General features: G+C 45.9%; 2 protein-coding genes across 3 annotated transcripts in view; one reads left to right on the forward strand and one right to left on the reverse strand.

Annotated features, from left to right (window-relative positions):
* Positions 1 to 1447: 1447 nt before the first annotated feature.
* LOC113960467 (alpha-2-macroglobulin-like protein 1) lies at positions 1448 to 27852 on the forward strand. 2 transcript variants are annotated; one of them, XM_027670103.1, is made up of 36 exons: positions 1448 to 1705; positions 3537 to 3723; positions 4056 to 4218; positions 4995 to 5047; positions 5361 to 5381; positions 6607 to 6760; positions 7183 to 7267; positions 7804 to 7924; positions 8730 to 8847; positions 9712 to 9821; positions 10124 to 10294; positions 11306 to 11530; positions 11661 to 11724; positions 12242 to 12387; positions 12543 to 12692; positions 13537 to 13734; positions 14413 to 14506; positions 15131 to 15284; positions 17117 to 17345; positions 17688 to 17811; positions 17990 to 18111; positions 18539 to 18590; positions 18992 to 19075; positions 19447 to 19623; positions 19927 to 20008; positions 20626 to 20782; positions 21300 to 21374; positions 21583 to 21754; positions 22195 to 22409; positions 22701 to 22916; positions 23292 to 23407; positions 24076 to 24166; positions 24455 to 24523; positions 25769 to 25871; positions 26578 to 26619; positions 27698 to 27852. In XM_027670103.1, the coding sequence occupies exons 1-35, from the start codon at positions 1632 to 1634 to the stop codon at positions 26616 to 26618; spliced, it is 4413 nt and encodes a 1470-aa protein (XP_027525904.1). In that variant the 5' UTR covers positions 1448 to 1631; the 3' UTR covers position 26619; positions 27698 to 27852. The 2 variants fall into 2 exon arrangements, 1 of the variants encoding a protein (XP_027525904.1); XR_003532057.1 differs by lacking the exons at positions 24076 to 24166; positions 26578 to 26619; positions 27698 to 27852 and having other exon boundaries at positions 25769 to 25786.
* A2ML1 (alpha-2-macroglobulin like 1) overlaps positions 24069 to 27863 on the reverse strand; it is a 28673-nt gene continuing 24878 nt past the window's right edge. The window contains exon 37 of the mRNA XM_027652577.1: positions 24069 to 24252. The gene's annotated coding sequence lies outside the window, so the exon portion shown is untranslated. The remainder of the gene's footprint in view (positions 24253 to 27863) is intronic.

A 27863-nucleotide genomic window follows, 5' to 3' on the forward strand; every position in this document is an offset into this window, starting at 1 on the left:
ATATATGGGGATATATGACCTCTAACTCAGGCTGAAGGGGACTTAGAAGAAAAACTCATCTCATCTGTGGCTGGTCTGGATCCTGGCTGTAGAACCAAATCTGCACACCAGCTACTGTCTTCAGCTTGTAGAAAGCATCCAGGACTTTTAAAATACATCCTCACTACTCTCTGTGCATCATTAGGGATCTTCTCCTCATCCGGTTATTACTCAGAGCTTGGAGTAAAAACCTTTCAAATCATCTTCATTTGTGCATTACCATCATTTCTGTCCACCCATCCATCCCAGACATGCCTGATCCTCCTGAGTACAGAACCTTTTCCAGGGTGGCTCCTGCCACCTACTGCCAACATCTCTCAAAGATCCCCTGCAAGGCTTTTCCAAACTAAACATGACATTTTTAAGTCCACACGTATTTTATCAAATCTCTACTTTACATGCCCCTAAGCTGGATGTCCAGTCTTCTGACAGGTTCCTTGAGCGATAAAGTGATTCTACACTGGCACCACCACCCATCTCCTCCAGACTCTTCTTTTGGGCACTGTTTGGATGTATTTGCCCCGAAGTTATAACCTCATTTGAAGGTGGGTGTCCTCATTCTGCCATGGCCCCATTTCTGTTTTAGCAGAGCATAACCGAAGGTACGCAGTATAGAGTGAATTTGCCATCCAACCCTGCCTGGCTCCCAGCTAAAGCAATCCCCTAGATTTACTTTGGCACAGTCCCCATATGTGTGCTTAGCACCCACCCTCTTAGTGCACAGTCTGATGTAACAGGGACACACCAGCCTTTAACCTAGCACTGACATTGCAGATAAACTTCAGGTTTAAAGGACTGTATGTCACTGATCTGGGAGCATATTTGATTCTCTGAAATTAACAGGGGTTTGAGTTCAAGTCTAAACTAGCAGGACAAAAAACAATCTGAGTTCTGTCTGATTTAAGAAACACTCCACATGGCTCTGCACCTCTGAACGGTTCATTAAACTGGCCATCTCTGAATTTAAATGGGAACAAGGTTACAACAAAAAGATAATAACATGCTAAAGTTCTTCCCTCCTTCTGAGGAAGAATGGGGGCACTGACAGAGCTGCATGGGGAGCCCTGGGCAGTCTGGCTGGAGGCTGCAGGTCAGGAGTGAAATTTCTGTAAGAAGCAAATAATACATAAAAAAGGTTCTACAGAAGAAGAACCACGAAGCAAAATCCACTGACATCACAAAGAATTCATTAGTCCCTGGATATTTCCAATAAAGTCCCAATACCAAATATAGTAACTAAGTATTCCTGCTGCCATCAGCTGTGCTGCATAAGGCAGACAAGACATCTCCCAGAGAAATATCAACAAGCCTTACAAAGTCATTAAGCAAGTACCTTTGGTTTGTAGGCAAAAAGAATTGTCTCCACCCCTTTCACCCGCCCACATCCTGGCCCCAGCCACGCGTAGCGTGATTTCCACCTTCTTGGTTTTGAAGCCAAGAGAGAAACGGGCACCCTGTCAGGGCAGGAGCTGCATACTCCTTCAGCTCTGGATGAGGGGGAGAAGGAAAAAGGAATACAGCAGAAGCAGGAGCGAAGGGGGTGCTGAGGAGAGGCTAAGCTTTCCAAGGAAGAATTTGACTTGCAATCAGCTATGTGGAGCATCATCGCTTTCCTGTGGGGCAGCATCCTTCTCCTGCCTATGGCGGCTGGAATGCCTGCAATGCTGTAAGAACCTCAGCTGCTTTCAATACATAGTCTGGTCTGTGGGGGGTCCTGGGCGGGTGGCAGTATGACAGAAACAGGACAGAAGTCTTAAGGTGAGGAGTGTTTTTCCAGAGAGGTATAATTTCTCACGTTCCAAAGGTTTCACTTGGTTTTCGTGTGCCCTCTTCCCCACACTCCCCTTACCACTTGGCTCTCTGCCTTTGATGTAGACCATGTATTTCAGCAAAGACTCAGGCAGAGCAACTCTGCCAGCTTTCTGCATGTGTTCATGCCAATATCTCATGTCTCCTACTCTGTTTCAGAATATGTTTCCTTTTGGGTTAAGCTTTTCTCCCAAGAGTCATAGATCACGATTTAATACTTCAAGGATGCTCTTTGTAAAGCAGTGTGTTCGTTCAGGCTTGGCTGCCCATCTGCTCCCACCATGCCTTTTCTCAGACCTCTGTCAAGGACAATTCTCAGCACTGCTTCTCTTCATATGCTCTGTCAGGAATGCAGCTCCTGTTCCAGCAGGTACTGCTCTGATATCCTGGCTTGAGAACTTGCTCTTGCTTTTGGAAGGCCTTTGCTTTTGCAACCATGGCTCAAGTGCAAACAGAAGCAAGACTGTGCTTGAACAGTAGATATTACAGTGAAATTTAAGTCACTGGGTTGTAGCTGGGTTCCCTCCTGCTGTGTGTGGTGTGGCACGCACAAGTCTGGTTTTAAAAGACTTTTCCAGCAGAAGTATAGCATCTTCCTCTAGACATGTTCCATAGGCTGACGCAGTTCCCACACAGATTATGTGCTTTAATTACTGCTACCTGTTTGCCATTGCTACCTTCAGCATGAAGCTTTGCTTTATGGAAATACCACTTGTTTCAACAGACTCTCTGCTGTCTCACCTGTATGCCAATATTTTTGTAGATTCATAAGAAAGGAATCCAGCCTGGATCTTGGAATCCTTGAACGAGAGCCTCTGAGATGCTGTCTTGTACTTCTATAGCTCATAAGGCAAGGGCAAGGGCTGAATTGTCAAAGGGGTGTAAAAAAATGTTCCAGAGTAAGGTCATTAGGAGCAAGGGAGGTTCAAGCATTGAGTCTTTAGTGTTCATCCCATCCTTTGGCCCAAGTGGCAGGGGGAGGTGCCATGAGTCAACTTAAGTAGGAAAATCAAAATGTTATTGGCATATGTTACCATATCCCCGAATATCAACAGCAGACAAGCTGCTCAAGGCAGCTTGGCAGCAGTCAAGTGTGAAAGCACTCAAGGCTTCTGGCCAGCAGGACTTTGACTCCCTCTTGCCAGGGTGCTGAGCTCCAGCTCAGAACTGCCAACAGGTCATCTCCCTGCCTTCTGCTCTTCTGATTTTTCCAGGCCCTGCCTTCCTATTGATGCAAAACATGGTGCTGGCTGAACCCGTCCAGAGTCAGTATGTGGGAGGAGTTAGTGATAAGAGTTTTGAAACCTGCTTGAATGTTGGCTTCTCCTTGATTCTAGTTCCTGCAGTGCAACGAAAGATGAAAACAAACAGTATGAACAGCTTCTTGGTATTATCATGGTAGCCAAGGTCTGCTGCTGATCACTTGGGTGACATGGGGAGGTCCCTTCACCTTATTTTCACTTTCAGTTTGGGAAGCAGTGACTTCATCTTTTTATATGGGCGTGCAGCATATAGTGCAGACTCAATATTAATGTCTGCAGAACCTATGATCATGTCTCATTGACACTGTGACAGCAGAACGAAGAAACCAGAAGTACTTCCTAAGTACCTAAATCCTGTGGTCAAGACCTGTCCTCTTAGAAAATCAGTTTTACCTGCCTTTTTGGTTTTTTTCTTTTTTTTAATAGAAACTATGCCGTGGCAATACCATCACAGCTCTACTACCCCTTCTCAGAGACAGTGTGTCTCCAGCTCAGCAGAAAGCAAGATGTCCCGATCCATGTGTCAGTAACCCTGCAAAGCAGAGCTGGGAATGAGACTCTGATTACTCAGTCCATCTCTCAGCTCACCTTCTTTCACTGCACAAGGTTCCAGGTGAGTAATATATTTTCAAGGGTTGTCAGTAGGGTGGAGATTGCGTCAGTTCTGCTCTTGGTGGGCAGAAAGGCAAATTGTGTATTCCCATGAGGATATCTTAATTGGCCTGTGAACCTTTCGCTTCAGCTGTACAGTCTGCCAGTGTCCTTCCTGCTGTGTAGCTCCACTAATATTTTACTTTCCTAAAAACCATTTTGAAATGTTCTATGGGGTCTTTAAGGGAAGAAGAACTGGAGCTATACAAAAGTAGTATCATAATCATTATTCCAGAAACCTTGGGATCAATGAATGGGATCCACCCTGAATGATGGTTATAACTATACCTGCAGGTCCCTCCTCCTGTTGGAAATCCTGATGAAGTGGCTTTTATTGCTATCACAGTCCTGGAGGCCAACTCAGAGTTTCAGAAGAAGCAAAAAGTCCTAATCAGGCATGCAGACAAGAAGACTTTTATCCAGACAGACAAACCTGTGTACAAACCTGGACAGATTGGTATGGACAGAATGCCATGTCTTATGAGAGAAACAAGAGTCCTCAGGACACAAAATATGGTTTACCTTCTAGTGCTTAGAACAGGGCCTGCTTCTCAAGAGAAATGAGTCAGAGGCTTCATTTCCCTTCTTGGCTTTGCGGGATTTCCGAATACTTCTCTCCTATGTCAGCATGGCATATGTTTTCTCCAGTACTAGCCACACACAGACAGCATGCTAGTGTGAACAGGGCACGTGTGTGTTCACTGATGTGTGAGAAAAGGGTCAGATGCCACTGTATTATATTATTCATGATTGCTCCAGTCAAAGCCACGATAGTCTGTCAGGCCCCTAAATCCCTCTCTTTCCCACAGACTTCCTCAGATGAGGATCACAGTACTACAGGCCCCACCACTGCCCTAGCACAGCTCAGATCAATGCAGCGTACAGCTGTTTGCCCCATGCCTCTTCACCCTTTCCAGTAGGATGAACCTCACTGCAGGCAAGACTTAGAGGCCCACCACAGGTCCACTGTCCAGAAAAATGCTGTTTCTCACCAGCACAGCCATTCTTCCCAGAAAACCCCACACCCCATCTTCTAACACTTTTTTTTCTAGCAGCCTGCCAAGCTCCTAGCAGGACTTTGGACATAGGCCCAGGAGTGGATGACTCTAGCTGTTGCTCACATCCTTTCAGTGAAGCACATGGGCACATCTTTCTTAGCCATCCATTCTTGTTATTTATTATTAAGAAACTTGATTTCATTTCAGCCAGTCCTGTTTTTCTTTTGCTTTATAGTCAAGTTGCGGATTGTAACCTTGGATCAGAACTTTATTGCCAGCAGTGACATGGTAAGTCAAGAGGGAAGATACCTTACTAAGTCTGAAAATGCTGTGAGCAGCCTCCACGACCTCTGGATCAGTGCTTGGCCCAGCTAGGTGATCCAACTGTGGACAGCTAGTCTCAGTGTTGCTTTTGGTGCTTACAAAGAGTGTTAAGCACCACCTGCAATTCAGGAGCTGCTCATGATGTTGAGTTATGGGCAGTCCCTGGGAATTGCTTGGGGAAGACTGAGAGATGGTTGGGGGATAAAAAATACTAGGGATGTGGATGATAATTCACCTGGAAGCATCCAACCAGTAATTGTTTCTTTCCTTCCCACAGCAGCGCCTGGTGGAACTGAAGGTAAAACACCTACTTTATTGAAATTGGTGAACTCTTCTCATCTTGGAGAAGGCACAGGTTTGGAGATGATAGTGGGGAAATATGGTTGCATAAAGTCAGTTACCTCAGAATGAATGGGAACAGTCCTTGACTTCTTGCCCTTCCCTCCTTCAGTGACCACAGAAGTTTGTCAGTGCAATGTCATGACACCAATCACACAGGGGTCCCTGCATAAATGATGGGTACCATTGAAAACCATTCCAGCAAACCTTTCTAGAGTAGTCACAGGACTTTTAGTCCCTCTAGCCTATGAAGACTTGTGAAAATCCTGAAGTTTCTTTAAGGAGATGTACAGAAAACAAAAGATTGACCAGTTAGTGTTGTGACTGCCCAGCTAGAAAAACTTCCTAAAGCAGCTTTCAGGCTGTTGTTCTTAAAATCAGTTAGTTTAGTGCAATCACCTGAGTTGAGGAAAGACACCTGAAAGTTTGTGATACCCATGCTGAGAGGTCACAGTTCCAATTAGCAATTGGCAGTAGCTAATATACACAGCAAGCAATGAATAAATAAACGAATGCTTTCTGAGATACCCATGCAATACTTCATGCCACTTTATACAAACATAGCACTCTGATCCAGCTTCACCTTTTCAAACAGCAGTTCCCACTTGTTCCATATGAAGTACCCATCAACTCATCATAAAGTCTTTACTGGCTGGGCAGTGTGACTGCATCCAGAGTTCTGCATCTTGCCCTCCCAAGAAACAGCAATGGGAGACACTGTCCTTCATGACTGGGCTTCAATGGTCCCCTGCATGAAGTCCTGGCCTCATTTACCCAGAATTCCCTGGGGATTTAAGACATCAGACTCTCCAGAAATCACTCCCGAGTAGGTCATGTCTTAGGCAGCATGTGTCTCCGCAGTGACCTGGGAGCTGTGCCAGCTCAGATCACCACAGAGGTCTCCAAGAAGGACCACCTCTATTTCTTAGTTAGACCCACAGGCAGTAAACCACAGTTTTCCAGCAGTCAATGAGATAGCAGTGCCATTGACTTCTTCAATGAGGCAGGGAGAAAAGTCCTTTCCTCATCAAGTTTGGACTCACCTGAGCACTGTAGCTGTGTCATAGACCTGGGCTCTCAGGACAAGAGAATATGTGGTCAGACCATGCTCTGGTAGATTGGACTCCCTGCAAAAGAGTCTTTTTGCACTGTCAATTAACTGTTCTCTACTACTACCTGTGCAGGATCCCAAAGGCAACCGAATTGCACAGTGGCAGAATGTTACACCTGTGGGAGGTATTGTGGATCTGTCCTTCCCTCTGGCTGCAGAAGCACCTGTTGGAGAGTACACCATCAAAATGCCTGACCGCACACGTACCTTCAGGGTAGAGGAGTATGGTAAGAGTCTCAGAAAGCTAATGGCAGCAGAGAAATGTATATTGCCTCCAGCCCCACTCTCTCACACAGAATTGAATAGGTCATGCAGCTGTGAATAGCTGTGCCAGTTGTACTATCACCTGAGATGTGTAACTGCCTGCCAGTAACTGTAATCACTTTCATTCAGGTCCACTGGCTTTCTGCTCCCCCATGCCCTGAGGACGGACAGAGGCAGTGTCCCACAACTGTGCTCTGGGAGGAGACTAAGGTTGTCTGCTCCCATCACATTCTCCCAGCGGGGCTGCTGATGCATTTCTACCACGCCCTGTGCTGGTAGTCAGGGAATGAGAGATTTCTCTTCTGTGAACAACCACTTAGGAATGATTGGAACAAATGAACTCTCTCTATTCTCATTGAATTATATTTCTCTTGCTTCCACACAGTGCTGCCCAAGTTCAGCGTCTCCATCCAGATGCCTCAGGTGGTTACCATCTTGGAGGAAAACTTCCGTCTCCACATCTGTGGAATGTGAGCTGACTTATCATGGTAGAAGATGCATTCTTACTGGTTTGGGAACTGCACAGCCATCAATAAGTGAACTCAAAATGGTCTCTGACAACCCTATCCCCATCCCAAAGTTTGGCACCCTGGTATCCTTCGCTAAGTAATTCTCCTGAACTCTCACCGTCCTCCATATTCTCTCTCCTTAGTTCTTTCTCTGTGAGTTTGAAAGTGTGGCAGTGGATTCCCTCAGTGTAGCATGTGCCCTACAATACAGTAACTGCTGTATTTATTACTGACAGTGTTGTAGGAATAATGACTCATGGCCAACACAAAGTCCCTTAGCCCTGCCTGGTGGGACTAGAGTTGACTTGGAGAGAACTCACCCACCACTGCCTTCTGTCTCAATCTGATGAAGTCACTTTTACTTCCTGACCTCTGCTGAGCTCGTGAAGATACTGCAGGTTTCTGGGTGTATAGCTGCAAACCACAGGCTAAAGCTGGTGTTATTCACTCTTGAGCTAGTGTTTCTGTATATAAGTCCTCTATGCTCTGTTTGCCAGGTACACATATGGGAAACCAGTCCAGGGTAGTGTGAAGGCTGTGGTGTGCCGTAAACATATCCACTATAATCGAAAGTCTTCCAAAGCCAAGCGCAGTATTTGTAAAGATTACACCGGCAAGGTGAGCACACAGGATACTCCTCTTGCAAAAGAGAAGAACAAGGGCAAAGAGAGGGAATACTAAAGGATGGAGTGCGGTAGACATCGGCTATTGAAGCAGGTTGCCCTTCGCTTGGGGATGAATGACTGTTATGTCCTTAACTCCACAGTCTAGCAATCTTAGCCCTTCTCAGTGATTTCTCTGACTGCACTTAGATGCTCTCAAAGGAAGAAGCATCAGTAAGCAAGCTAACTTGCAGACTTTCCTACAAAACAGGTATTGCAACAGGGCAATAAAAAATACATACACTGTTCACGTCATTTCACTTCCACGGGATGCATTTTAGCACCACTTTTTAATCTGGTGTAAACACCTATGTGCTATTTCCCAGAAACAAGTGCTTAGGAGACTCAGAAATCACCACTTGTATCTAAGCAAGCAATTGCACTTCATCACAGACTTTACTCATTCATGTCTATGGTTGAATGAATGTACCTATATTTGTTTACATATTTTTAAGAAACCAATATCTTAAAGATAAATCCTGCCCTAGCAGAAGAAATTGTGTTGTCAGGGAGAAATGACAACTCATGTTTGCTACTGGTGCATGAGTGAGCATGTAAAGACAAGAGATGCATGAAACAGCATCTCCCATTAGTGACTGCTCCACAGAAAAGGGATGATTCATGCCAGTATGGGAATTGCTCCTTTAACTGAAGTGTCTTAGTCATGCAGTTTTAGACTTCTAGGCTTTGGGTTTGATCTGCACTGCAGAAGGGATTAGCACATTCATGATTGGTTAACAAATACGATTTCATATTTCCAGACAAACGAGGATGGCTGCTTTGCCACTGAAGTGAATATTAAGAATTACCATCGGAAGCATGGTGACAAGCATGATTTCAACCTTGAAGCTGTGGCTTTCCTGAAAGAAAGTGGAACAGGTAGCAAAAACTGATCCTACACTTCATGGCAAATCTTTTACTTTACTCTCATACAACATATTTGTCTTTGGGTTTTTATCTGTAAGAACCTTACGGATCCTTGTGTCTTTCCATTAGACCACTGGAACTTTCTGCACTGGCTCCCTTGAGGTCAAATGTTCAGAGGGCTGTGTCTTCCCTGGGAGCACCATAACAACATCTGTGTTTTTGTGTATCATAACACCCAGGTCTGACTCACATAGGATATGTGAGTTCCCCCTGTTTCAGGATGGGTTTACCAGTGTGCTTACCCCTCCACAAGCTGCTGTGGGCAATCCAGCTCTGGCAGTCACCTTGGTTTGACAGAGATGGGCAAGAGCTGCTTTTTCTTGTCTTCTCATCACATTATAAATGTGTGTGGAGGTGAGCCAGGCCAGGTTCTCTTGTTCTTAAACCATACTTTAGCACAGTCCATTGGAATGAGGAGTTAGAGCAACTAAGGCTAACCAAGGCCCTGATTGTATCCTGTTGTTAGCTCCTTATTAGATTTACTTCCATGTTCCAGATAGGGAAATAAGGTTTCCTGTTAAGTTCCCTCTCTCACAAAATTTTACAGAGCCTTCGTTGCAAGAAAATGTTTTGCAGCCTCCTGCCAAAAGCAGACTGCTAACTAACATGGTGAGAGCAAGGAAAAACGTTGCATTCTAGTGACTCTGCTGTGAGAAGGGAAAGAGAATGGAAGAGGACAACTAGGAGTAGGACCATCCTTACCAAGGGGGGAAGGGCATGTGAGAACTGTCTGACAGAGACCTCCTGGTAGACTGCTGTCATTCTGGCAGGTCAGACACATGATACTCGCCTTCATTCACCTCCTGTCTTTCCTAGGGGTGGAGTTCAACACCACTAAAAGCTGCAAGGTCACTTTTGATGTCACAAGTCTCCAGTTCTGGGAGACAAGCTACTACTATCAGCAAGGAGTTCCCTACTATGGAAATGTAAGTGAAAAGGAAAGAAATATGGAAAGCCCAGCACCCGGGCCTAAGCAGGAGGCAGACACAAAAGTATCGAGGGGTTCCCTTGTTCTGAGCTGCCCAAAGCTGCTAGCAAAATCCTCTGTCCCGGTCTCTACTTTGACATATCTACCAAAAGGTTATGCAGAGGTGTGGCCACAGGATCTGTAGCTTTGACAGCTGAGAGAGCTGCTGCATAAATGGGGGGAGAGGGGTTGGAGAAGTTAAAGTTTACATTGAGAGTCCCTTTGCAGAGAGGGGAACTGACTGTTTCTGCATCATTACAGCTGGAACTCAAAAGTGCCAATGGGATGCACCTGAAGAACAAGAAGGTGATTCTTACAGTGTCCTACAGTAGTGGGAAGCAGACCAAGACCTACTTCACAGATGACACTGGGATGGCCTCTTTCATCTTAGAAACAACAGCATGGGACAACAGCAGTAAAGTTATACTACAGGTTAGGCCCAATAATTACATTGGATTTGGTTAGCAGCAAGCAGTACATCCCTCAGACCTATAGTCTGTGTCATTATCTTGGCCAAGACAGGGAGATGGAAGCATGGAACAATGAAATAACAGATCTAGGGCAAGAGGAATTGTTCATATCAGAGCCACATTTCTGGTCCCTAGAGCTTCAGCAGTCCCTGAGCAGTCCCTGGCAGTGGACAAAGACTCCACTAAGTTGTGACTGAGTTCTACCTACACAGCACCTCTGTCTGAGGTGGAAAAGATGTAGTGGGACTGGGCAGGGACAGAGAGTAAAGAAAGAACTTTCACGTGGTATGGAACAGGAACATACGAAAAAAGCTAGGGAAGATCAATCTGAAAATACATGTGCAGAAGAAAGTGTCAGTGACGAGTTTGCATTATGTTTCCTCATAGCATAAAAGTTAGGAAAAACCTGGGATATAAGAACTAGAAAACTCAAGGGAAAAAGAAGGAAGGCTAGTTAGGAAGCAGTTGCTGCAAACCAATCTGGAGCTAAGCAAGTAACCAGAACATAAGGAGCTAGATTAGGGATGTCATTGACAGGGAATTGACAGAGAAAAATTTGCCTCTGCTTTCCCATGAACAAGGAAGGCTCTCTTGTCTGGTTGTAGGACTAGGTTTCTAATACCTATCCTGTCTAACTTTGAGGTCAAAGTGGTTTGATCCAGGCACTAATAAGCCACTCTACACAGTCTAGTGATCTGGCTTGCTCCCATGGTAGCAGCAGCATTGCAGAAGTTCAGACTTCAGCCAAAGCTCTAGTATTATAACAGCTCCCTGTCCCTGTTTAGGCACGAGTTATCACAGAGTGTGGTAGAGCAGGCAATGCCAAGCTTCACAGAAAGAGGCTTATTGAACTTGGCTTAGGTGGAAAGAGACACCTCACCCCTGGGAGAGTTTGGGGTTCACTCTCCAACCAGTCTTGGTTTGGCATGAGGAGAGACGCAAGAAATCTTCACACACTTTTTCTGTGCCACAGGCAAAGACCCAGCCAGAGGACTTAAGCAGTCGAAATGTGAGGGTGTCTTATGGCACTGCATCCCTCACACTGAGGGCCTTCTACTCCTCCAGCCGCAGCTCTGTGAGGATCCAGCCAGTGCAGGCAATGCTGCCCTGCGGGGATGTGCAGCAGGTCACTGTGCATTATCACATACTGGCCACAGAGCTGGGGGACGGGGCTGCCAAAGCACACTTCTACCACCTGGTGAGTGCGGGGCAGCACCGGCAATGAGGTCAGCTTTGAGATGGGTCTGTGTCAGCACAGGGCCCTTTGCTGGCCCAGGAACATAGAGCAGAGGCACTCTCAATCCCTTGTTCTGTTCATTACCCTTCAGGTTTTGGCCAGAGGATCCCTTGTGCATCATGGCCAAAGAACAGTACTTCTTGATCCTCCATTAGGTAAGAGCATCTAAATACCAGGAACAGAATAAAGCCCCAGAAGGAAAGTTCTTCCAGTCTAAATGGAGAAGGATAGATAAGAGTTTTGAGACCATCAGGAAACCACATAGCTGGCACGAAAAAATCTAGAGGAAATGTCAAATATGTAGTCTCTTCTGTCTTTTAATTTCCTTTTTTTTTTTCTGATCAAATGATGAAATTCAAATTGTCAGAGTTTATCTGCCAAGCAGGAGATTATCAGAGGTAACTTATGGAATCTTTTTTCTGGACTCAAGTGGAAAGTTGTTCACTGTTGCCAAGATCCCTCATGATATAAGGTCACTGCTATAAAAAGGCACATACATATATGTGGCTATGACTGTCTAGCAGTGGCCTCCCCAGAAGCAAGGCAGAATAGTTTTTTTCAAAGAAACCATGCAGAAGTATTACAGCGTAAGAGGGTGTTGCTGCTGTAGTCCTTGAATTGCAGACTGCCTTGCTTCTTCCTATACTTTCCAGTTTTTCCTTCTTCCTTCAGGTCGGCATCGTGGGTCTTTCAATGTCCCTCTGCCCATTGATGTCATTTCACCCATGGCTACTCTCTTTGTTTACATTGCTTTCCCTGAGGGACAAGTGGCAGCTGACACCTTCCGTCTCAAAGTCTCCAGCTGCTTCAGGAACCATGTAAGTAGTTCACAAACCATAAAGGGGCAGGTAGGCTGGAGGGGAGCTAATTGACTGCAAATTGGCAATAGATGTCCAGCAGAATCCAGTAGCCAGAGTCTTTCATTTTCTTTGTCTGTCAGTGTCTTTAGTCCCTCTTTCTTCTGCTGTTTCAGGTGAAGCTTGGCTTCTCAGACACAGTGGCTCTTCCAGGATCATCTGTCCGTCTCCATTTGCAGGCTGCACCAGGCTCTCTATGTAGCATCCGTGCTGTAGACCAAAGTGTCCTTCTCCTGAGGCCAGAGGCTGAGCTATCCAGGGATAGTGTGAGTCACTTTAGTGCTGAGCCTTGCTAATATTGGAGAGATACCTTTGGATTATCTGGTAGCAGGAACTGGTTAGTAAGGCACAGTGAATATACCAACAAGTATTTGAATGGGGACAGACCAGGGCTTAATGAGAAAAAATGAAGGCCAACATCAAATACTAGTCAAAATTTCCAGTTTCTACAGAAGGATCTAATAGAATAACCCACTGTCATCTCCAAGTACAGCCCAAAGTCACATCCTTGTTACACTTTGAGTGCTTTGCCACAGTGGCACACAGAAGACGAGACATCCATCTCCTGAACCAATTCATGACAGTGCTCTGGAAAAAAAGGGTTATGTTGAAAAAAATATCAAAGGTGTGACAGGCTCCATGTCTTTGTTCCAGCTCTCATAAACCACACAGTCCTTCCGTTCACAAACTGAACGTTAAGTGATGTCTTAGCAGTGAAAGGGCCCCATTTCTTCTTTATGCCTGGGTCTAAGGACATTTGAATTGCCTTTTGACACTGTCTTGGTGGATCCAGGATGTGCCTGCAGTCAGACAAGAAGCTGTCTAATGAGTCAGATGGGGAAGGTGTCCTCACTGTATGCATTGAGTTCACAGATACAATTAATGACCTAGAAGTGGCCACAGCTATGCAGCCATACCCCAGAAAGGTTCGTGTTCATCTCTGGTGCTATGCATCTAAAATTTGTGGAGGCTCTCCATGAAGATCAAAAACCCTTGAGGCTGGGTTTTTGCAGCAGTCAGGATTTGAGCCTTTGAGGTCACAGAAAATCTCTGGATAGAAATTAAAATCTTCCCACCTCTTACTGTACTGTTTTCATTCTCTGTCTACAGGTGTATAATATGTTCAGCTATTCTCAGGAGCACCCCAGCACCCTCACAGACTTCTACAGTGACTACTGTACTATCCATGAGAGCCCAGGAACCATTGATTCTCCTCAGACTACCCTTCCACCAGGAACAATGTCACCATTCATGTACAGCAGACACTCCTATGCTGTGTCCCAACCAGATGTTTATGAACTTCTGAAGGTAAATCTAATTTCCAGAAACCCTGAGATATCAGAGCTGAGCCCTTTTGTATCCCTGGTCAGCACTAGGTAGCTTCACAGATTGTCTTTCCTGTAAATGCTGGTGACTTCAAGTTATGAATTTGCCAAGCTTCTGAACTAGGAGATCTCTGACACTCTCTGCTCCCAGCTTGATAAATTCCCATTGGTCAAGTAAATTCCTAGAACCCAGCTCCCCATTAGTCCCAAGGCTGAGACCCCTAGACTTTCTGGGGGTTGAAAGGAGATGGGAGTGTTAACCTGCATCAGAGAAAACTGGAGGTTGGAAAAGCAAATCACATGAAAGAAAAGGGGGAACTGGGGAAAGGAGGGAAAGAATAGTAAAAAGGAATAGCAGGTGAAGGATAAGAACAATCTGGGTTAGGGTGGGCAGCAAATTGTGGTGCCAAAATAATGACTTTGCGTGCAGGCATACACATGTGAGTGGTCACCCCCACAATCCTGTGGCATGACGGACCAAGACTGGGCTTTGGGAGCAGGGCGGTTCTGAATTCTCTCCCTGTACAAATTCACAAGTCAGGTTGAGGTGCAACGACACAGGGTTGCTGATATGCTGGGAAGTGGAGGCAGAGACAGGCCCTCAGACCCACCATTCCCTCCACATAAATATGCCTTCTTTTCTTCCCTTTCTTTCCTCTAGAATTCAGGTCTAACATTTTTAACCAACCTTAAAATCAAATCTCCTGTTGAATGCCACACCCAGACCACTTTCAACTACGACTACAACTACATGTGTACATCTCGATTTTTCCTGTTTCTTTGGAAATCACGGGTAACATACAGGCTGCACATGGGCAGCTGAACATGCAGTGTTCTTAGGAACTGGGGATGCCTTCCGGAGATGAGTGGGAGGTTGCACAGGAGATGTGCAACAAAGGAAGAGGGGAAAAGTCCTGGCATGGGTGTGTGTCCAGTGCACTGGAGGGGCAGAGAGGTGGCTGCAAAACACCTGCTTGGAAGTTTTTGTTGTCAGGCAGGAAGATGACATGGTTCAAGGGTGGAAATGGGGCAGCTGTCTCAGGAAGGAAAATCTGTTTGTAAGACTAGGAAAGGTCTTGCTGGAAATCAGGGATTTCCATTGGGCATTGGGCAATATCTAGGCTTTTCTGCAGGATCTGAGAGCAAAACTGTGATCAGGTAGAATGCCTCCTGGGGGAGCACACACATATTGGAATCCACTTGGTCTCCTGGGTTGTCTTGTGGAACAAAATAGTGAAGTAGGTTGAGGGCATTTTGAAGAGGATAAGTGGGATTGGGATGGGAGTAGGAGGAATGGACAACTGAGCTTTTCCCATCTGAACTCTATCCTGATTTCACAGCTGCTCTGCCTTTTGAATGAATGCTTGTATTCCCAATAGCTTATGATGACCTGGCAGTCTTGAACAGCTTGGACCCAGAAACAGATGATGCTGTTGAACATGCTGAGTCAGAGCACACTGACCTGGATAGCGAGTCAGGGCCAGTACGTACCTGGTTTCCAGAGACGTTCATCTGGACTTTGGTTCCCATCAAGTGAGTAATTATGGTCTGAGACCCCACATGGATCCAGATTCTACCAGCCACAGTAGAGGGAATGGGCAGGAGCAGAACCAGGGCATTATTGCCTTCTGTGCACAAGAAAGAAAAGGGAGATGTGAAGAAGTGGATAAGGACAATGGGGTTTTGGTTCAGTTCCTGTCTCTGATGAGATTTTCCAAATGCTTCTAGGAATTTAACATCACACACTCCTATGGGATGGAAAAGGCCTCCAAAAGTCTGTAGCTCAACATCCTCCGCAAGGCAGGTCCAGTTAGATCAAGTTGTAGTTAAGTACTCTGTATCTCCAAGGATGGAGATTGCACAAACTGTCTGCACATCTGTTTCAGTTTTTGACTATACTCATGGTATTTTTTTTCCTTATCTTAGGTCAGAATTTCCCATGTTACAATTTGTTTCTGTTACCTTTTATCTTATCAATATACACCTCAGAATAGACAGGTTCCATCGTCTCTACACCTTCCCAATAGGTAGCTTTAGAAAGCTGAACCATCTCCCCTTAGGCTTCCCCTCCAAAGTTTAAAAACCCCAGTTCCTTCAGCCATTCCTTGTACATCAAATATCCCAGCCCTCTGACCACCTTGGTAGTCCTCCACTGGATGCATTCAATTATGTCATTGTCTTTCTTATACTGGAGGGCAAAAATGGGACACGGTAATCCAGATTTGGTCCCAAATGGAGGAATACAGGAATACAGGGGAAAATATCTTTTCTTAACCCACAGTCCAGAAGTAATGGTCACCATTGTTGTAAGGGCACATGAGATGTCTCACGCTCAACTTGTTATCCACCAGGACCCTGCACCTCTTTTTCTGTAAAGTTTTCTGTCAGTGATTGTGTAGCCTGTACTGTTGTATGGTATTATTCTATCCCAGATACAGAATTTACCCATTTTTACAGCTTCTCAAAGTTCCTCTTAATAACAACCTTTCCCTCCAGATATCCCTCCTGATAATAGGAACCCCTCCCTAGCAAGGTATAATCTGCTAATACATAGTAAGATTACTCTGCCAATCTTGCTAAGGATATCCTCTCTCCTATTACCCAGGTCATCAATAAAGCCATTAAGTGGTATTGCCCCAAATGTTGGTCCCTGAGGGATGCCATGGGTAAACAGACCCTGGCTGGACTTCGTGTCACCAATAACCATCCTTTGTCCACAGTGGTCCAGTGAATTTTCTCCTTACCTTGCCATCCACTTGTCCAGTCTGCACGTATGTGACTACAAGGATACTACGGGACTCTGTGCCAGAGGCCTTGCTGAAGTCAAGTTTAGCAGCATCCACTGTTCTTCCCTTATTCACACACCTCATCTTTCTTAATTCTCCCACGTGCTCATGTTCTCCGCCTGTAAAAATGGATCTCGGCCTCTCTATCTCATTTGGCTGGATTATGATCTTTCAGGGCAGGAACCATCTTCTGTTTTGTGTATGCAGATCTGTGAGTGACACAATGTTGACTGCTGAGCTGTGGTTAGGAGTTTGGGTGGTAGTGTGGTGGAAGTGTCACACAGTACTTGGTGGCACAGACTGGGTGTAAAACATGGACCCCTGGGAGCCCTGTGTGCTCACACAAAATAAGAATTTCAGGTTCAACGCTGCTTAGAAGCAAATTTTGAGTTGCATTTTCCTCTCAGTCCTTCCTTGCCCACCTATTTGCTATCCTTCCCATACCTCAGTCCTACTTCCAAACAATCCCCACACCTTCACACCCCCTTCCATTTCATAGTCTGAATTTCTGCATTTGTCTTACCAAGAGAAATCTTTCCAGGGGTTCGGACAGCCCCTTCCACTCTGTTTTCTCCTCAGTGACTCAGGGGCTGCTGAGCTAGCTGTAACAGTACCTGACAGTATCACAGACTGGAGAGCCATGACCTTCTGCACCTCAGAGAGCCATGGGTTGGGAATCTCAGAGACCACCAGCCTGCAGAGCTTCAAGCCCTTCTTCGTGGAACCCATTTTGCCATATTCTGTTTTCCGAGGAGAGTCATTTCCCCTGAAAGTCAAAGTCTTCAGCTACCTGAAGCAGTGCATGGCGGTGAGTGGCTCTCTCCAGGATGGTCTTTGGGCAGAGGGATGTGTGGTAACTACTTCACTGATTGAGATCAAGATAAGGAGCTGCCTCCTCAGGCACCAAAGAAGATATTCATTAAAAGCTCCACACAGAGGCACCTCTGACCAGTTTATCTCTCCCCAAAAAATGAACCCTACATGACTGCAATATCCATGGAACGCTGTTGGTGTCCCACAAATATTGCAACAGGGTCATCATCATACTCATCCTTGGGTTCTGGGATTGACTGTCATTTGGAACAAGGAGCTGAAAGGAAAAACACAGCAGCAGCTTTGTAACCTAAATTCCTTTCTGTTTCACCTCTAGCTTCAGCTTAGCCTAATGGACTCCAGGGATTTTGAATTTGTGCATGCAAATGTCAGGTTCACTACTTGTCTGTGTCCTGAATCAGCAAAAGCATTTTTCTGGGATGTGAAGGCCACAAAATTAGGTAAGGGGACAAGGGAGTGGCAGCACTGGGAGGCAGTGGCAGAGCTACCTGAGGAAACTAGAGTTGGGTTGGAAGGGAGACTGGCCTACTATTGGAAGCATGAGTGAGCAGCCTTAGGCTGAGCTAACTAAAGCACAGGCATGAATGTGCCAGCTGGCCTCGGTGTTTTGTTTTTTAGGGAAGGTGAATTTCATTGTCACTGCTGAGGTGATGGAGCAGGACGATGTTTGCACTGAGAGTACAGCTGTTGTGCCAGAGTCTGGAGGGAAGGACACAGTGGTTAAACACCTGCTGGTGAAGGTCAGACTACGCTTCAGAGTTCTGGCGAGGTTGGAACTGGGTCAGGCTCAAAACAGCCTGGTGGCTGGCTCTGGGAAGGAAGAGTCAGCTGGGTAGGTAGGCACATTTCTCAAGGAGATTGGTCAAGGAGTGATTGTAAGGGTAGGTTGGATTGGAGCATGAGCTCCTCCACTCGATGGAACAGAAATGTCAAAATTGCTTGCTAACAGGGCAGTGGAGTCAAAGGTCATGTAGCAGCTTAGAAACCTGCTTCTCAGTAACACTTCACTGTTTGCATGCATATCCCTGTTGTTTGTGTGAGGCCCTTTGCCATGGCCCATGAGGATGGAAAAGAGGGCAGGAAAGGTGCAGGAAGGTGGGGTGATGCACAGCTGCTTTCTCATTTTACTGCTCTCCCTTCTAAGCTGACCAGCCTTTTCTCCACCAGGCAGAGGGGCAGCTGGAGGAAAAGACCCACACCTCACACCTATGCCCTGAAGGTAGGTGCAGAGACTCCAGAGACCATCTTACCACTGGGGCTCTACATGTGCACAGAACAAGGAGATCAGACAGAAGCAGTGTGGTGTCTGAACAACTCTAGGACTACCTGGAGGTGTGTAGGGAGCAGAAAGTCAGGAATTTTGGAGCTTTTATGGGTAGGCATAGCCATTCAGCCCTACCCAGTAGTAAAAACTTCTGGCAGCACCAAGCCACAATCTAACCACATCACAGTCCCTTATCAGTGGGTGGCCTGATATCTGTGTCATTCTCTCTTCTGGATGCTGATTTCACCAACTGTTGAGGTGATCCCAGCCTTATTTACACTATCTCCTGGGGAATGCCTGTGACTCTGCCATCTCTGCTGAGCCCATTGTTGTCCTAATGTTTTTGACATTTGCAGAAACTTCAGCTTCAGAGACAATCACTTTCACGATGCCAGAGAACATTGTCCTTGGGTCAGAGAGAGCCCACATCTCTTTCTTAGGTGAGTTTTAGGAGTGTCTTGGAAAGTAATATTTTTCCCTGCATGACACTTCTCTTCTGGTGCCAGTGTGTCTGCTTTAGCAAACAGAGTAATAAGAGGAAATAAGTACAGCAAGGTGTGATACTGTCTTCTAGAGAAGTATCTCATCTCTCTTATGTAAGTGGCATTGGATGGGCAGATAATTTCACCAAGTCAGGGGAAAGATAGACAAGTACCGTATCACTGTTCCTACAGTCTATAGACATTAACATCATGTGAGAAGAGTTGAACTGAGACCAGTCTTAGGAGGTTATCTGGAGAATCAGTGAGACCAGAATTGTTTTACAGGCAAGAATACGTATAGCTCCCAAAGCTGTGGTTCTGTCTTACAGGTGACATTTTGGGGACAGCACTGGACAACATAGATGAGCTCCTCCAGATGTCCAGTGGCTGTGGTGAGCAGAACATGGTTCATTTTGCCCCAAATGTCTATATCACACAATACCTTGAAGAAACAGGACAACTGACTCCAGAAATCAAACAGAAGGCAATTGGCTATCTGGAAAGTGGTGAGTGGATTTCTGCTCATTAAGCTGGTGATGTCCACTACATTATTTTTGCAGTAGAAATCTCAGCAGAGGCTTGGTGCTGAACAGGATTTGTGCACCATCACTTGCCTGACACCATGGTAGTTGCAGCAGTGTAAATCAGGCTGCTGTGTCTCAGCAGAACAAGTGGTACACAGCTCCCCTCTCTCAATTCCTCAGAGGTAATGCTCTCTATAATGATCAGCAGGATTGGTAAGGCAGGTTGTCACCCTGAGAACATGACATACACAGAGCATCTTCACTACCCCCAGCCTCTTCCCGCAGGATATCAGCGGCAACTCCTGTACAAGCACACAGACGGCTCATACAGTGCCTTTGGGGAAGGAAGTGAGCCAGGAAACACTTGGTAAGCAGAAGTATCCAGACATAACTGAGGAACAACAACTTGACCTGGTCAGGCTCAAGCTGGTTTGGATTTTGGTCTGGGGAAACTGAGGAAGTCTGAAGGTGTGGAGTTTTGAAGATAAGTTGCTCCTGAGACATTTTGGAAGGGAATTGTGCCAATGAATTAACTTGAAATACTCCTGTTGGATTGTTTGTGCTTGAGCACCCCAAATGAGGCTGATTCTGAAAACTTGTCCGCAAATGCACCTTCTTTTCAGGTTTTTCAGAGTGCTTTGTGCCCAAACAAGATTTGAAATGGGTCTGAATGAGCTCACTAAATGTGAGCTCTTGGAGGCAACCATGCACCTGGAATTGACAGAGCTCTGAGGGAAACACTGAACTGTGCTTCCCTCCGATGAACTGAAGTTTTTCTCTCTTGCTGCAAATGGATCTGAGCTTGAGCTTCAAGAGCATCTAATTCGTGCATTTCTTGCAGTTCTCCATCTGCACAGAGACTCTGGCCTACTGGTATTTCTACAGGGATGACATAGTAGAAGACACAGAGACTCCTGTCTCCTACTGGAGATGGGCATCAGTGACTGGTTCAGTTCTGTTTTCTTCTTTGTTCCTTGGCTCTAGGCTTACTGCCCTTGTCCTGAAGACCTTTAGCCAAGCCCAGGACTTCATCCACATAGATGAACAAAATATAAAGGATGCTGCCAGTGCCCTGATTAAAAGTCAGACTCCATCCGGCTGCTTCAAGAGTGTGGGGAAACTCTTCAACAATGGCCTGATGGTATGACATGTCCTGAAGGTTCATTAGATACCTCAGAGCTTCTTCACTTTCTGGCCCAGTTTGGTGACAAGAACAAACAAACTCTACTGCAGGAGGAAATCTCTGATGTGCCCAAGGTCACCCTTGGGTGACATTCAGGGTTGCTTAGACATGGTGGTACTTTTTCAAGTTGCAAATGATGGAGATTTGCATTAGATGACACGTACATGGGAACTGAAACAGTGCCCTACTCTACCTCCTTCTCAAATTCTAACACATGCCACCTTGCAGAGGGGTTGTGGGAACATTGCATTTCCCTGGCACTGAAATCTGCGACTGCAGCTTTTATGTAGGGGAGGGGAAAGGGGAATGTGTCCAACAGAGGGTAGATACCAGCCCTGCACTTCCTTAGTAGAAGAAATAAGACCAGCACTTTTGCCTGTGCTGGCTTTTGTTAGGGGAAGAGAAGGTACGGGAAAACTTTTCCCTCTCCCTTCTCACAGCAGTCCCCCTCTTCTCTGTTTTGTGGTGTCTGCAGGGTGCAGTGGAGGAAGGACTGGGGCTGAGCTCTGTGATCGTCACAGCTCTCCTACACTCCGGGATGCCACGCTCCGTGAGTATGGGCAGCAGGGATGGGCCATGTGTGCAGCCCCTCAGCAGGCAGTGCATGGGTGCTCTGCCTTTGGGTAACATGGGGGTATGTTACCAGTTTTCTACTCATGTATCCTGTTCCTGGTTCCACTCTCCTCTGCACACATCAAAGCTGCATTCCCTTCCCAAACACCCTGCCAGTAATGTGCGTGCTTTCAATTCTATCCTAGGACCCAGTTGTGTGGAAAGCTTTGAACTGTATAAAGGAGTTGGTCAATGCTGATACTGGCAGTTCCAACCTCTACAGCCTGGCACTAGCTGCAAATGCCTTTGCAGTAGCAGGTGATAAGGCCCTCAGGCAGAAAATCCTCAAAAGATTGGATAAGGCTGCCATAATATCAGGTACCAAAGGCTGTGGGGCAGGAGGGAGGACACTGGCAGAATTGTGAGGAGACATCTGGGTTGAACAATCAAGGGATTGGAGGGCAGGAGTGGGGGCTAATGCCAGAGTTTTGTGGGGAGTCCAAGGCTTGGACAGACCCTGTTTGCCAAACTGTCACAGGTTATATCCACACTGTGAGATAGATTTTCTCTATGGATGGTCTCACAGTCCTGGCCTCCCAGTCATCCAAACCAGGGTAGTTTCATGGATGTTGTAGAGCCTGCAGGGCTAGGTTTTTTTTAACTGGGAAAAACAGGGTGTGGGGGGCTAATAGGGAGATATGCACCAATATCTGGTCCAATGTACATGGTCACTCAGTAACTAAATACAGGGGCTAAGTAGAACTCCACAGTTATTAGGTACAGCTACACACTCATAAGTGTTCCCACTCCACCTCTAGATGACCAAATATTCTGGAGTCAACAGTCCAAACAGGAAGAAGATTCCCTGTATTGGTATCGAGCTCCATCTGTTGATGTGGAATTGACATCTAGTATCCTCAAGGCTCACCTTACAAAGTCAAGTTTGTCATCAGATGAAAGTAGAAAGGCATCCCAGATTGTTTCTTGGCTCATCAAGCAGCAAAACCCATATGGAGGCTTTGCTTCAACCCAGGTAATCCCCTTGATTACCATCAACACTAGAGATGATGATGTTTTTTGAGAGCAATGGGTTCTAAGAGCACATAGTAAAAAAGAAAAAGAATAAATAAAAAAAGGATGTATGGATTTAGAGCTCCTGGGATTTGGGAAAAGGTGAATATTTGTTTTCCTCTGAGATAATCCTATGCTAAAAGCTCAACCATTATTGTGCTATAGATGCAACATGAGCGAGGGAAAGGCTAAGGACTGGGCATGCATAGGAAGCAGGAATCCTAATTTTCCCAATGTTCATCTCTTTTCTCAGGACACAGTGGTTGCTCTGGAAGCCCTAGCCTTATATGCAACCAAAATCTTCAGCAAGGAAGGCCCTGATCTCCAGGTTTCTCTCACTTCTAAAGAGCTCAACCAAAACTTCCGAGTAGACAATAGCAATCGCCTCCTGCTGCAGACAGTGGAGCTGCCAGCCATCCCCCAAGATTATACTGTGCATGTGCAGGGCCGTGGGTGTCTCTTCTTGCAGGTAAGTCCGGCTAGGAAGAAAAAGTCTGGGGAAAAGCCTTGAAAGCCAGCAGCTGTCTTACCTTGCCACTTAGCCAACACTGAAAATAAACTGCTGCAGTAACTTGCAAGAATCTGGGCTTCAAGGCTGGTGGGAGTAGCTGTGATCCAACAGGAAGGGAAGAGCAACTCCCCACATGAAATCTGAATTATCTCCACCCTCTCCTCCAAAAAGTCCACCAGGAGCAGTGCACTACTAGCAGAACCTCTGCTTCTGCTGCATAGTTTTCTCTTACACCAGTGCAAGACAGCAAACAACAGCCAAGTCTAGACAAGGATACTCTTCAGCAAAAAAACCTGCTATTCTGTGCCATCTTTCTTCTTTCTGTCCTGGCAGGCCGTTCTGCAGTACCACATGCCTCCACCGAGGAGCGATGCCACCTTTGCCCTGTCCGTGCAGACAGAGTGCACCACACCCAACGCCACCCAGTTCCCTGTCACCGTTCGTGCTCGGTAGGAGACACTCAGTTGCCCCTTTCCTCCCCTGTGTTAAGAGGCTTCTGGCACCACACCAATCTCTTGATAGCAAGGTTCCCCTTCACTCATGAGGTCCAAGTGCAAAGATGTCCCCACTCATTCAGCTGTGCTCTCCTCAGCTGGGAGAAAAGTACAAATCCCCAGAGGAATGGCTGGGGCTATAATCCTGCCTTGTTACCATGCTAGTCACCACAAGTTTCCCAAGGTCTATGGGTCTCATTGTCTTCTAGAATTAGGTCTCAAAACACTAGTGATGTGAAGGTCCTGTGGGACTGACACATATTCCTAAGTCTTCCCTCCTCTGCTCCTGTCCAACTGTCACACCACTCTCCTTTGCTATACTCCTGCCTGTCTTGGGACAGAACTGCCAAAAGAACAGGTGTAGGATGTGATATTCCCTGCCATGCCTAAAGAAGGTAACACAAGAAGGCTTCCAAGGAACTTATTCTCTTTGGCTCAGCACAATTAAGAGAGATCAGGGGAAGCATAAAGATTTATTGCAGTACAGAAACAGGTGTGCTTACAGGAGAGACACTAGAAAGAAAGGCAGATTCTTCCACCTGAGTAGGAAAGCTGGACTGGAGTCTCTAGAGATCATGGCTCAGAAAGTAACATTAGTGCTGTCCCCTGGGTTCCTGCTGCAGCTACACAGGGAACCGTGTGTCCACCAACATGGTCCTGATCCAAGTGGAGCTGCTGTCTGGATACAGCCCCGTGGCAGGTTCACTGGAAGAGGTGAGACTGCAAATTTGTGTCCAGCTGGGATGGGAACAGTGATGGATGTCCATCATGCAAGATTGTATGCAGAACTGTGATCAGTCCTGTGGGCAGAGAAACATGGTTATTTTCTTCCTTAGAAATCCCTACACTCAAAGTCTCTTCCAGGCTGCACCTTGCCTTCCCCTACTTCAAGGGCTTCCTTGGCCATATAAATATTTTGCCCATAGTCTCACAAGGACAAATATCCCTGAATTATTTCTGCTTTTTGTTAAATCCTTCCTCACATTATTCCCCTGTTTTCAGCTAAAGAAAATGCCTTCAGTGAAGAAAGTTGAAAGTGAAGCTGACCAAGTCGTTCTCTACCTGGAGGAAGTGAGTAATTTTGGCTAACATAATCATTAAAAGGGCTGTGGACTAACAGATAGCTTTTAGCTTACTCTTGTATATTCATTTCATTAGTATTTTAAGTATCCAGTGCTGTTGTTCCTGCATACCAGCCACATTTGCTGATCTGAAGAAGTGTGTTGTGTCAGTCTGCAGCAGTTCAGCTGTAGAGCCACTTACAGGGCCACTTAACTTGAGTGAAATGAGACTAACTCTGATGTTAAGCCTACATCTGTTGGCACCGTGCAGAGGCTGTTGAAAGTCCATACACAGTGCCTGATCAGGATTTGGGAGAAGTAGTAGGATCCATCTAGTAAATCCAAGCAAGCCTGAATTCTTAGAAAGCTCTTAAGCAACCTGGACGCAGTAGGGAACGTGCAAGATTGCTCATGGATTTTGCCAAGATCACTCAAAATTAAACCAGATGGTTGTGTGAACAGCAGTGCTCACTCCACAGCCTCATTAATCAACAGATTAACAACCACTCCAGCCTTTCTCTAGCTATGTGGATACCTGAACAGCACCAGAAACAAGATCTGGTGTGTATTTAATACGTCAGAATTTCCAAGGAGCACTTCTACATTTCTGTGATTCTTTATTCCCAGTTTCTGACAGTAAACTGAACTAAGCTGGCCTCAGAGGAAGCAGGATATTTCCATGTGGATGCATTAGGCTTACAGAGATGCTGCTTTTATTGCATCTACAGCACAGAGCAGAAAGGCAGTACAGAGAAATATTTCAGCTTAGGCTGCCGGGTAGCACAAGGTGCAAACCAATCAACAGCAGGTCGTGTAACTACTACCATCCAACAGATGTTCATCCACACCTTGTATTTGCTTAATAATAAGGGTTGTGTGAAACTGGAAAATAAGAGCTGATGTTATGGGACTGTGTATAAGGAAGTAGACACTGAGGCAAGATGCATGAAGGAGCTCAGAAGCACACATGGGTGGGAAGACAGGATTCGTTGGGAACACTAGTAGGATATTTAGGTGTCTAATGCATCCTGACTCTGTAGGTTCGATGTTTCTCACGAGCTGAGTTAAATTTGATGACTAAAAAAAAGAGTTAGTCACAGAACAGGAAGTTAAAGATATTTCTGAGATGGACTAGAAAATAGAACAGACTGGTTACAGTGGTGAGGTCTCCATGGAGCCTGAGTGCAAGCAGGTGGAAGGGACTGTCTTAAAGGACTTTGGTTCTGGCTTTAATCTTTGTGTTTCTTGGTCTTAGCTGACTAGACAGCCTCAAACCTACACTTTCCTAGTGGAGCAGGACATGCAAGTGAAGGATCGTAAGCCAGCTAATATCAAGGTCTACGATTACTACATGCCAGGTGAGCTCAGATGCTGTACTACAGAAACCTCCCAAATGTACCACTGGAAAGAAATTTTCTGAATTTGTCAAGTCTAAGATAATACCATCCCTGCCATGGCTATCTAACTACCCCTTAGAAGCTCTCTAGGGATGAACTTACCCTGTTGGTTTTCAAAATGATAGATCCTTCTCTCTCTGGCCCCAGAACTTGCAAGCCTGAAGTCAGCTGTAGAACCACTCAGGGTCTAGCTCTCCCAACAAGTGTGGAGCAAGGAGACGTGCTTTTGAACACTCATTTTGTGGGATGCAGCAAGGGCAGAGGGACCATAGTGAGGGGATGACTCAGAGGAATAAGGGTCCCCTTAGAACAGTGACACCAAAACCAACTTGTCCTCTATTCTGTGGGGTCCTTAGTGGAAGGAAAAGCTAGAAATGTGTCAGGGATTTCCATTTCTTCAGAAAGTGAGGAATTCATAACTGCAGTGGAGCTCCTTGGGACTTACAGCCTCAAAAGATCGCAAGCCCCATGACTTGGGTGAATCTGGACTAGCTGCACAAAGTCGTGGGCACATACCAGTGGTTTCTGCTGTGGTGTCACAGCAGAGGGGAGTCATCGCCTGTAAGCTGAGGGAACACCTCTCCTAGGAATAATGGCACAATGCTGGGTTGCTTGAGTAAGTTTTTGGCAAATGTATCTCACAAACCCTTTTTTCTTTGTCTTCCAGAAGAAACTGCAGTGACGAGCTACAGTGCCCCTTGCGAATGAGGTGAGGGCCCAACACCTCTTTTGTTATCACAGGCATGTTCCTGAAGAATATGGAAAGGGAGGGAGACACAGGCAAAGGCCCTTGGTCAAGAAATTTGCCAGACTGCAGCTTAAGGGTAGGAAGTGATTGGCAATGCCAAGTAAGTGTGAGTTTCTGTATCCCAGTGGTTAAACTGAGGGAAAAAGAAAAATTAAGTAGAAGATTTGATGTGCCCACTCCTGATAGAGTTGGAGGTATGTTACAGAAAACAAGGGCTGCCTGTCACAAGTGCTATCACCAGTTCTCGCATTTTGCATCAAGTATACTTTAAGTCAACACAGTTGACTTTTGCTGGTACTGTCCCTGCAGTTTCCCATCCCTTCAGCCCTGCGCACACAACATGCCATGTTCACCTTTACTGCAGAGCGTCGTTCCATTTCACTGCAAAGCCTTTCATTGTCTCAGCCTGGCTTCTGATCCACACTAGGAAATGGACACCTGCCTGTCCTCCTTCCAGGCTAGGCAAAGGCAAAGCTTGAACTTGACTAGTGTCTTACTCTAAACTTTGCACCTGTGTGCTTTCATGTCCACAGCCCACAAGATGGAGAAAGCTACCTTATTCATGAATCACCTGTAGGGAGGCACACAGCCCTGTCTTGGGATGCCTGTCACAAGTCTCACACTCTTATTGGAGATTTTGCCATAGGCTTTGTATGGATAGAGTGAAAGGGAAATCTTAGAATCATACAATATCCTGAGTTGGAAGGGACTCACAAGGATCATTGAGTCCAACTCCTGCTGCTGTACAGGGTAGCCCCAAGAATCACACCATGTGTCTGAGAGCATTGTCCAAATGCTTCTTGAACTCTGGCAGGTTTGGTGCTGTGACCACTTCCCCAGGGAGCCTGTTCTAGTGCCCAAACTACCCTTTGGGTGAAGAGAGCCCTGTATTTGTTGGCCTGACAGTACTGTTTGGTCATGAGGTGCAAAAAAGGCCCCTGAGTTTCTAGGTTCCCAGTTAAAGTCAATTATTAAAGTCCCAGCTTTATTACTTCAGGAAAACAGTTTTGTATTTTTTTGTCCTTTGTTGTCTTCGCAGGAACAGAGACAGACACATCCACTGCGGTCTCTGTCCATCAGTCCTGTTACCCCTGCCAACTGCCACCACATGGAGAATGAAGAAAATTCTGGCTGAGCAGTTAGTTTCTGAAAGGCTTAGGCTGTGCTTGGCATCTTATTAAAAGTAGGAGACTAGAACTGTCTAA

The sequence above is a fragment of the Corapipo altera genome, unplaced genomic scaffold (assembly GCF_003945725.1).
Source record: "Corapipo altera isolate COAL_440 unplaced genomic scaffold, ASM394572v1 0, whole genome shotgun sequence".
NCBI classification, from domain to species: Eukaryota; Metazoa; Chordata; class Aves; order Passeriformes; family Pipridae; genus Corapipo; species Corapipo altera.

What these genes read in the sequence shown, in the direction of transcription:
- LOC113960467 (XM_027670103.1), top strand. Translation starts at nt 1,632, where the DNA reads ATGTGGAGCATCATCGCTTTCCTGTGGGGCAGCATCCTTCTCCTGCCT. An exon ending in GCAGTAAAGTTATACTACAG is followed by an intron (nt 10,295 to 11,305) that starts GTTAGGCCCAAT and finishes TCTGTGCCACAG; the next exon opens with GCAAAGACCCAGCCAGAGGA. An exon ending in AGTGAGCCAGGAAACACTTG is followed by an intron (nt 20,009 to 20,625) that starts GTAAGCAGAAGT and finishes CCTTGGCTCTAG; the next exon opens with GCTTACTGCCCTTGTCCTGA.